Source organism: Coloeus monedula (genome assembly GCF_965178545.1).
Source record: "Coloeus monedula genome assembly, chromosome: 3".
NCBI lineage: Eukaryota > Metazoa > Chordata > Aves > Passeriformes > Corvidae > Coloeus > Coloeus monedula.
The window spans coordinates 52,917,271-52,928,414 of NC_138783.1; the positions used below are offsets into that span (position 1 = coordinate 52,917,271).

Sequence of the window (11,144 nt, forward strand, 5' to 3'; positions counted from 1 at the left end):
TAGCTCACTGAGGGCACAGAACTGCTTTTAACTGCACTCTCTAGCCACATGTGTTTCAAGCTTTTCTTTTTTTAGAGTTCAACTCAAAACTGCTCTTTTTTTAGGATAAGAAAAAGTCTGTAGAAAATGTTTTGGTATCACTGATAAGCAGATGACTTTCAACTACAGGTTTTGCTTCTTTAGTTTGCCAGCAAAATACCATTTGGTAGTCATGTCTGAAGCAGAGAAGAGTTGGGTAGGCCACCATCTACAGATGCTCATATCACTCTGTGCCAGCAGCTACTGAGCACAAACATTTACCACCCGGACTGCTGGTGATACATTGCAGTAAAAATAGAAGGGCCAGCTTCAGTGATATGATAATTACTAGGTCCATCCTGAGGTGGTTAATTTGGAGTCAAATGACCCTACTGATAGAAGGGGCAGCAGTGATGCTCATGTGAACAAGACATGGCACTGCAGCAGCACCTACCAGAAGAGCTCCATCACAAGAAATTTCAGATTCACAGAAGACAGTTCATTGCTGTGTGCCTGAACTGTGAACTGACCAGCTATTTTTTAAAGGCTACAAATTCAAATTTAGCATCAGCTGAACCTGGATATCAGCAACATCTTCTCAGCTGCCAAGCATTGCATGGATGGAGGGTAGGGAAGGCTCATTTTAAGAAAACCTGCATGACTGCTTCATGACATATGCAAAGGAAGATAAGAAACCTACTGAAGGTGTAAGACAGACACTTAAATTGACAGAGGACCTCGAGGTTTGCCCCAGCTTTCACATTTAGGAAATGTGATTGTAATGCCTGGTCATATATTCCCTTTATTTTATTACAGAGCTCATATAAATGTCAGTGATGAGGCAAAATACAGCTGAGGTCAGTAAAGCAAGTATTAATTTCTATTAATATAAGATAAAGAATAGGCTGTTCCACTGACATACCAATTATACAGTAATTTTGCCAATATTTATGAAAGAATACCTCTAAGGTTAAGAGCCAAATCCTTCCTTTCCACTCCACAGGAATTGAGTTAAATACCAATGTCTGACCCTTCTGCTGTGTGGAATACATCAGCACCTCAGAGGTTCTTGCCTAGCAGACAAATCACCAAATAATTGCAACACTCAAGACTCTGTAAAGTGTGGTGAAATCATCATTAAAATTTTATATTAGGTCTAACATACATTTTACATATTTTCTTCCGTTTTACTTGGAGGTGAGTCTAAGCTGGAACTGCTTAGTGTCTGAACTTTACAAATGCAGTCTCAATGTGGGAGCTGTGTGTGATTATTAAACTAATTTTGCTCTTATTTTTGGGACAGAGGACCCAAACATGCTTCTACTTTAATTCTACCAATCGGGACCCCCTTGCTTCCTGGGAAAACCTTCAAATATCTCTGGCCTAGGAGCTAGCTAGAACAGCCTCTATCCCCCTGTACTTTTCTGCCCCAAACTCCCAAACATATTTAGAGGGAGAGGGAAGACAATGGTGGAATTATTCTGTGCTGCCACAGTTGTTAGTATTTGCAGGTAACGCAGCTGCAGACCTGCTGGAGACTCGGCCAGCACCATGGAGGCCTGCTGGAGAGCTTTGGAAGCATTCATTTCTCCTTCTGCTGCCACAACCTGCAAAGGAACAGAAATGGAAAGGGCATGGAAATGCTGCCCATCCAGCTTTACAATGAGGAGGAAACAAACTAGCTTGGATTCCTGGTACCATAGGACAAGAGGAAATGGCCTTTTAAGTTGCCCCAGGGGAAGTTTAGATTGGATATTAGGAAAAAAATTAGGTTGTCAAGCATTGGAAGAGGATGCCCAGGGATGCGGTGGAGTCACTAACGGTGGAGGTCATTTACAGGGTAGGTAGATGTGGTGCTTAGGGTCATGGTTTAGTGGTGGACCTGGCAGTGCTGAGTTAATGGTTGGACTTGGTGATCTGAGAGATCTTTTCCAACACAGAAGATTCTGTGGTTCTATGAGAAGGAAATGAGAGCTGGTGGTTGACGCTGTCATGGGTCTCACCTTAGCTCTTGTCTCTCGAGCAGCCTCTGCTTCAGCTGCCATTGCCCTCTGCATGGCCATGGGAATCCGGATGTCTTTGATCTCCACATGGGTCACTTTGACTCCCCACTGCTCCGTGGCACTGCCCAGGGCAGCCTTAGGGACAAACACACAACACGCCAGGAAGGGCACAGTGCTGGCAGAGAGAAAGCCATGGGATGGACCGGCTTGGACAGAAGGACAGGGCAAATCCACACAGCAGAAAGAGGGACGCGCCAGGGGCACCGGCACCCAGCATGGTGTGTGCACAGTGGGTACCACAGCCTCATGAAACACTTGCTGGTCAACACCAGTGTCTCCTGTGCAGATTCTCTCCTGCCTCCTAAGTTATGATCCTCATCCTTTCCTTATGTGGCACTTAGTAAACTTCTCCCTTTTACAAAGAAGTACTATAGCAACTTCCTTAAACAGCACAACACTGTAGAAGTACACTGTGGGTGAGACACAGCACAGCCCTGCAGCACTGGCACACTCGTCTGTGCTCTGGCTCCTGGATGCTCTGGCAATCCACACCACCCCTGTAACCCTGGCTCTACCCATGGCCACTCTCCTGGCTCCAGGGGGTACAGTCTCTCTTTGGTCTGACTATGCCTCATCTCTGACTGAAATTAATAAATCAGGTGCTTGCCTGCCAAATCAAAAAATAAACCAGATGGTGTTTTAAAGCATACAACAACTCCATTTTGTACTCTTAGTTGTAATGACAGGAGATATAAGTCAAGGGTGTGCCCAAGATAGAGCTTCCCACAAGCAGCAAACCTCTTTCTCCATGTTTGCAGCTGCCTCTCTGCAAGGACTAAACTGATTTATTTAAGACACTGGATAATTTCAGAATTTTAATTGCTTTTTGATACAGATAACTCTGCTACAAGAACCTGGGGAAATACCTATAGAATAACTCTTTTTGACTCCAAGCAATGAGATGTATAATTGAAAAAAACCATAAAGGGAGATTTTTTTATCATTGTTGAAGAAAGACAGAGAGGTTATTACTAATTTGCTACTCCCCAGATGACATCTCCATGCTTGTCAGTGAATTTTGAGAGCCAGATTTACCTGGATATTGTGTGCAATCTCCTCACGACCTGCCAGCAGCTGAGCCAAGCTCTGTGTACCCAGGACATTTCTCAGGGTTGTCTGTGCCAGAAGCAAGGTCGCAGAATGGACATCAGTGACATTGGCAACAGCACTGACAGCACTGTGGATCTTGTAGTGCACCACCCCATCCACCTGGGCAGTAACAGCATCTCTCGTGAGAAGCTGCATTGAGAAATGCACACAGTCACAGAAAGATCCAACAACACATCCTTTGCCTAGAAAGGAGAATTTTTTTTTTACCCCCTTAGTGAGTAAAAGGCACTGATAATTCAAAGAAACTAAGAATTTCTTTTGATTTCTTTGTCATTCTCCCAAGAAATTACTTCAAGAGAGCTGTCTAGCAGCAACAAAGTTTAAACTGGGGGGAAATGCTTTACATATCCTTTAAATAACTTCTTCAATAGTAAGTGAATCTCATAATTTGAATTAGTTTCTTTTGCAATAATAAATTATGAATATCCTCTTCTTTTAGTGTAAAAAGGTCCATTAATGATTTTATAAATTTCATGCAGCTTGGAAGATCTGTGCTACTTCCCCTAAACAATGTGTTTGTAAGAAACACCAGCAAATTACATCCTGCTTGGAGGTATCTTGCTTCTTCCATCTATTCCTGCTTGGACCTGAATTTTGTAGTTGGTTATCTGCTAATTCCTGTTAATTTAATGAGATTTGTTACCCATGGGTAGTTTGCCTTTTCAGACACATGTAGAAGGGTTTTTTGAATGGTGAGCTCCATGTCAGATCCAGTTTTATTAGGACATTAATTTACAATTGGGAATTTTGTAGCCACTCCTCTATTGTCCTTTGTCTCTCATTCATACTTGTAACTCCCTTCCCTTATTTTTGACATCACAGTTCTGAACACCAGCCTGACCTGCAATGATGCATGTGCAGATTTTCATTAGGAGAATCACAGAATGGTTCAGGTTGGAAGGGACCTTAAAGATCACCCAGGTGCAACCCCCCTCCCACACACAGGGACACCTTCCCTTAGACCAGATTGCTCAGAGCCCCATCCAGCCTGGCCTTGAACACTTCCAGGGATGGGGCATCCAGAACTTCTTTGGGCAAGAAGCTGTTTTGTAAGCAGCTTGAAATCCAGAAGATACAGCAAAGAAGCTAAATTCTATATGGCAGGTCAGCATGAAAAAATTATATAACATGCATTATTTTTGATCATGCCATGAATCCACTGCATCTTTTGTTCCTGTCTTAGATGGCTGCTAGAAAAGTTACCTCTTGTGGAGGAATCTTACAGGTAACCGTCCTAAGATCAACCTTGATAAATGTATCTGTACATGGAAGTACAAGGATCATTCCTGAAAAATAAAAATAATTAGATGAAACACCTCTGAAACTGAAGTCCAGAAACAGGTATCCTAGAAGAAATAAACAGATGGATATACCCAAAGGATGGGGAATGACACCCTACCTTATCACTGCAGCTGTCCTTTCTGCTTACAAGACATGACAAGAGTGATGTTTTGCATTTTCAAATAACAGAGGGAAATGCAGATATCTGCAAATAATGTGAACTCATTAAAGCTTAATGACCTAGGACTCTGGTCTGGAAATGGGAAACTTGAAGCTCTGGTCTGAAGTCTGCCATGAGACTTCTGGCAAAAATTCCTTCCATGCCTTTAATTTTCCATGTTTAAATCACAAGCCATGTATGGTTTAGTATGTGTCCTCAGGAGAGACATCACCCAGGTCCAGATTCCTGCACCACATGAGGAACATTGTCCCAAGATGTGACAAACCCTGTGAAGGAGTCCCCGCTCTCCTTCACTGGAAAGGGAGACTGGACACAACTTCTAATCTTCTATTCTTGTAATCTCAGCACCTTGCTTTGGTGTCCAGAGCAACACAGAAGAGCACTGTACCAGGCCTGGCTGCTCTTTGGACCACATGACTATTATTCAAGAGGGAGGATAGTACCTGAAAAGGACTTTTTCTTCTTATTTCCTGTTATTTCAACTTCCAGTTTGCCCATTTCATTGCCCAGAGGTGGTAACTGCACCAATGCAAACACCTGATGTAGATGGGTTTGGTTTCTGATTTGTAACCTGAACCTAGGGGACTGTAACAAACTTGGTGTAGCTGCTGAGTGTCCCTGCCCCGACACATTTACCATTTTCAGAGCAGAGAACAGCTAAGGAGCTGGCACAGCAAGCACTGTCGGAAGCGAGTGCAGGGAAAGAGGCCACAGTTGCTCAAAAAAGACCATGGCAGACCTGAACACTGCATTTAAATCTGCCTGCAGTCCCCTGACAGTGTCTGCAGTATGAACTCATCCTTCTGTTGTCCAAATCACTCAGCAGCAAAGTCATACCTGATATCAAGGTACTCAAACTTCTGTGCTGTGACAGGAGGGTGTCTTTATCTTCTCTCAGAAGAGTAAACAATCTGCAGGTAAAGGAACTGCAGTAGAGGGGACCTTCTCATTCCCCTCTATGCTATGAAGGATTTCATGGAACCTCTGCAATTCTCTGTGTGGTTAGACTGCATTGCAATAACATAAACAAACCCAGAGGACTTTAACAGAATAAAACTGCATGTATTCACCTGGTCCCTTTGCTTTCTTAGACAGTATTCGTCCCAGACGAAATACAACAGCACGTTCATATTCTCTGACAACCTAGGAAAATATTTTAAATTTAGAATTGTATAAGTAATTCTATTCTCACTCCCTGGTCCCCTAATCTTTGGCACCCATATTAAATGTGAAGAAAGTACAAATAATATAGGGAGCAACAAAGCTGCAAATCACTTTCTTTACATCTTCTACCTGACTCATGATTTGCTGGAAAAACTCAGCCCCTGGCCTTGGAAACAGGTTACAAAACAGATCACGTAGGAAAGAATTAGCACCTATCAACAGAGGGTACCCCAGAGCTCTCCCAGTATCAGCACTACACTCAGAGGAGCTGCAGGCAAAGGGGGTCTCACCTCAGGCAATCCTAAACTACTTCACTTAGTGCATCACGACTACTGTAGGCCTGGGATTCAACCGATGTTTAACTGGAAGTTTAACTGGTGATGGAAGTTGAGACTGGAAGAAATTAAGTGAGGAAATTGTGGTGATACAGAAAATTTGTGAAAGAATCTGTGTGGATCTTGTTTCCAGAGCACATCTTTGCTACAAACCCTCATGATTCCCAAAATGTGAATATGAAGTGCCTTGTCTTAATTGAATCAGTAAAAAAGTACCAGCAGTGATAATGGAGCATTCTTTGTGTACCTCAAATCCTGCTGGCTTACCTTTATACATGCCCAGATGGAAATAGGAAAGGTAATAAGCACCATGAGGAATGAAAGGGAAACCAGGATCCAGCCACAGACACCAATTCCTTCCTGCCTGTCAGCTATAAAAAGATATAAGGAAGAAGAGCAGTGAATGCAAACTTTGAGGAGTTATCCCAGGGATGTACACCTAGCCCAGTGCAATCATACTGGACCACAAAGTCCACAGAGACTCACTCCCTCTTCCTCCCTCCCATCACTCAAAGAAAGCCATAAAAGACCTAACCATACATACAACCTTATTGGCCTTCTGATCAGAAGGTTTAAAAGGGTTCAGAAAATACATTTTGCAACAGGAAAAAAGAGAAAAATTAAAGATATTACCAAAGCTGGGGGCTATGAAGGAGAGACAAATCATTCAGTGGAGAATCCACGAGTATGAATCTGTCAGGGTGCTATGGCTGGGGCGAAGGGTTTAGTTTGTGTGAAACAGGTAACAAGGTAAATGAGAGGAACTCCTGCTTTCTTCAGATGAACATTTTGAGGAATCATGGTTGACCAGTCCATCCACTGGACCATAAACTTCAAAATTAGGGCTTGTCAAAATGCATGCTCATGCAGTTGTCTCGGAGCGTTGAGCTCATCCCAAAATTCCATTCTAATTTAACAAAAAATATATAAAACTAATTTCATTGGTTTAGTGCCTGAAGGGAAGGCAGTAGTAAGGTAAGTTGTTTCAAAGGTGTAGGGAAGCACTGGGAATTTCTGACATCAAACAAAATTCACATGCAGACAGAAACTGATAAATAGGAAACAGTTCATTTTATACTGTGTCAGAAAAAAGAGACTTGTCACCACCGTGAAACAGCATGAGACTCCCTGATCTGTAAGGCACAAGCTGGCAGACCAGCAGAGCAGGACTGACAGGTTTGTCAGAACACTCCCAGCAACCCCGGGGTAGGAGGAAACAGCACAGCTCTCCTGAAACCCCTGCCCCTCCTGGGTCCCTGTGCCTGGCTGGGCTGTGCCTGCATACCTGAGGGTTACATCCAGCCCTTTGCTGCTCACAGCTTTGCCACTCCTATCCTGAGGCAGATTTAATTACTCACATGGAAACACATTTGCATTCAGGAGGGCCTGGTTTCAGGTCTCCCCGAGAGCTGGGCACAGAATTGGTGCACTGGCAGCCCAGCTTTCCTCCTCACCCTTCCCAAAACCCTGGTTGTTTCATGAGGTATGATGAGGGACTCTACAATCAGTGGTAAATTTGAGGAGCTTCCCTAAGCAAATTATTGTGCAAACCATAAGGCCATGTAGATAAAACCAGAATTTTTAGGATTTAGTGTGAATAGCTTTAACCCTTTCACTGCTGTTAGTGCTACTTCACATTACACCACTGGTGTGTCAGGCTACATAAAGTACCAGCAGTCAAGTGTCTTTTAATCAGTGGAAAGAGATCAAGGAAACTCATGGAATAGGCATCATTCATATTTCTTAATCTGAAACTGGGGGAAATTAATCATGAAGGGATGCTTTTTTCAGCAGAACTCAACATTTTTACTTTAACTCTTCATTTCACCTAAATGACCACCTTACAGAAAATGTCTGAAGATCTTCTTCTCCAGTGACAAAACTGGTTATGAAGAACCTCCTCAAAAGCAATTTTAGATTGTAACATCATCTACCACCATCCACCTGAGCCCTCTGTGAAGACACCTGGTGGGAATGACACAACCCACGGACAGGGGAAATAGCTGGGAAAAAATGCCAGCACTCAGCACATTCATACCCAAGCAGCTGAGAAGAGTTAGGGGTCAAGATACCAGCCTTCACCACCATGGGCAAAAAGCATGCATCCAAATCTTGGCAAAGTACAATTGAATCCTTCTGAAACTGAATGTCCTAGAGATCTTGATGCCAGCTAATACTGTAGGTTCCAATTAGAAAAGGAGAACATGAAAATATGCCTTTGAATGAAACTCGTAGCTCCCCAAAACCACCACAGATCTTCTCTGATTACTCCAAAGTTTCAAACCATTTAACCACACAACAAATGAAAGACTCTAGAAAAAACAATAGTGAAGAGCCAGTCACAACCCAATATATCATTGACCTGGGGTTGCCATCCCTGTATATGGATTATAATAGTCATAACCACCAAAAAAACTTCCCTTGGGTCTTTAGTCCAGACCAAAACAGGAGCTGTAATTCACCACAAACTGTGAGCGCTCATTACTCAGCAGTTGTGGAAAAACTCCAGGACACTGGAATAAGATTCACTTTATTTTTTCTTGATACACTCATTAGGGAACATCACGAACACACTTGGCAAACAAACTCATGATGTGGGTTTCACAATTGGAAAGCAAATGAAAAACTCAGTGTGGGCAGAAATCTCCTACTGCAGAAGTCTCCTACTGCAACAAAAAGATGGAGTAGACTCATGGAGCAGACTTTAATCACCATGTACCTTCCTGCTTTCTACTAGGAGCTGAAAAATTCTGTCTTCCCTAACTAGATCCTATTTTCCTCTCTCCAGCCCATCCCTCCATACACAAGTGTATCAATTTCATCCATGGGGTCATGTTGGCAGAAGGTAGATGCTGATGCATGCTGGTAGGGCAGCATGAGGCAATTTGCTCTGTCATTCACAGTGGCAGATTCTGAGTTTTCATCTCCACTCTGTTAGACATCAAATGTACTTTTTTTGTTTGGTTAGTTCTGCTCCTTTTTAATATTATTGAGAAAAAACCCACTCACACACACAAAACAATGCTTACCAATTAGATGTTCTGTGTTCACTTTCTTGGGTCTCTCTCTCTGGGGATCCATCCCCTTAGAGGCAAGCTCTGATCCCCTCAGAGATGAGACATCAGTGTACCTTGAAACTGCAGTGCTCGTCCAAAATGCTGAAGAGGGAGGCAGGATGAGAGAAGGAGAAATCCCCTGTATGAGAGTCTTCTGGGAATTAGTTACCCTGGTGAGGACAGAATGTTTACAAACACAAAGTCTTGTGTCTTGGATGTAACTTGATGGTATTCTGTGGCCTTCCTCTGTCTGAGGTGCACTTGGCCCAGCTGGTCTTATACAATATAAGCAAAATACAAGCTGGAAATAATTTCTATGAATCCATCACCAGAGATTAAAAAAAAACAACAAACCACGAAAAAGACAGAAAGATAAGATAAAAAGAAAACAAGTCCTGTGAGGAGCAGCTCAGGTTTGGCCTGAAGAAAACGAGGCTCAGGCGAGACCTTAACACTCTCTACACCTGCCTGAAAAGAGGTTGTAGCAAAGTGAGGATTGGTCTCTTCTATCAATAAACAAGAATTAGTATAAGAATAAACGGGCTCATGTTGTGCTAGGGGAGGCTTAGATTAGATATTAGGAAAAACTTACTTCACAAAAAGAGTTATCAAACACTGGAACAGTCTACCCAGAGAAGTGGTAGAGTTGCCCTCCCTGGTGGTATTCGAAGAACATGAAGATGTGGCACCTAAGGATGTGGTTTAGTGGTGGACTTCGCAGTGTTGGGTTAATGGTTGGACTCGATCTTAAGAGGTTTTTCCAACCTATGGTGCTATAAAGCCAGAAGGTAGAGATTGAGTACTGCTCCTCTGCTGTTCTGGGGCTCAGTAATTTTTCAAATTACTCAAACACCAGCATAATAAATAAACAAACCTCCAGATGAGGTCTCCAAGATGTGTAGAATAGCTCACCACACCCTCCTTCATACTGTCCATCAATATAGGCTAAGCCCTGTTCAGCTGGGTAACCTCAAAGCCACAGCAGAACATTTCAGCTCCCAAGTCTTAAAATTGTCCCTCAAATAAGAGTATTTTTCACAAAATATTTTGACAATCAAACTAAGCACAGCATTTCAGACTAAGCCATTTCTGAAGGCTTTAGCAGCAGAGGGCAACCCTCTCAAAGGACAAGGCTGCTGCTTGTTATGTGAATAAAATTCATAAGAGAGGTTTGACATAAAGCTGCATTCATTACAGGGCTGTTTTCAGTGGGAATTTGTTGTCTAGAATACCTGAAGATCTGGCTTCAGCTTCATTTTGCCCAAGTCTTCCTCCCTGCCAGTAATCACACTAGCCCCAGATGGGTCATTCAAAGCTGATTGTTCCCCAGAGAATCCTTTTTCAGTCTCACAGAGAGGAAACTACTACTCTGAACTGACATTTTAAATCCCACTGAAAGCCATAAGCATAGCTTGAAAAATCAGGATTGACATGTTTATTACAATATGCTCCCTAAGTGTGACAATATTCGTTTTAAGCCATTTGTAGAATTTTCCTCACTATTTGACTTCTGTACACTGAGCTGATCAAACCTCTTCAGGACAGATGCTTACTAGCAGGGTAGGAAGCATGAACAGTGACAAGAGAAATGTGGTTTAATTATTTCAGAAGCAAAAGCATAGTATGCAAAACTATCCCAACAAATTTTTTTTCATTTTAGAGAAAAAAAAAGTTATTGAAAATAGCTTAATTCTGAGCCATTTGAATGCCACAGTTTACACTGCTGTTTATAGCATCAGATAAATGAGCAACATATACTAAAAGTTAACAGACATAATTGCTCCCTGTTTATTGACAACTCCCTGAGGTGACTGTAAATATAGGTGAGTAAAGCAGATGATACTTTTTGTTTGTGTTCAGAACATCACAGTATTAGTTCCTTCATTTTAACTTCAGTTGCACTTTTATTCCCTTCTCAAAATTTTGAAATCAAAGT

The 11,144-nt window shown here is 42.3% G+C and overlaps 1 protein-coding gene across 1 annotated transcript; it reads right to left on the reverse strand.

Annotated features, from left to right (window-relative positions):
• Window positions 1–1,424: 1,424 nt before the first annotated feature.
• On the reverse strand, window positions 1,425–9,233 carry STOML3 (stomatin like 3; the record flags this gene model as incomplete). The annotated part of the gene is made up of 7 exons (XM_082279216.1): window positions 1,425–1,625; window positions 2,022–2,156; window positions 3,117–3,320; window positions 4,395–4,477; window positions 5,724–5,796; window positions 6,420–6,523; window positions 9,182–9,233. The coding sequence occupies 7 exons, from the start codon at window positions 9,231–9,233 to the stop codon at window positions 1,425–1,427; spliced, it is 852 nt and encodes a 283-aa protein (XP_082135342.1).
• Window positions 9,234–11,144: the final 1,911 nt, after the last annotated feature.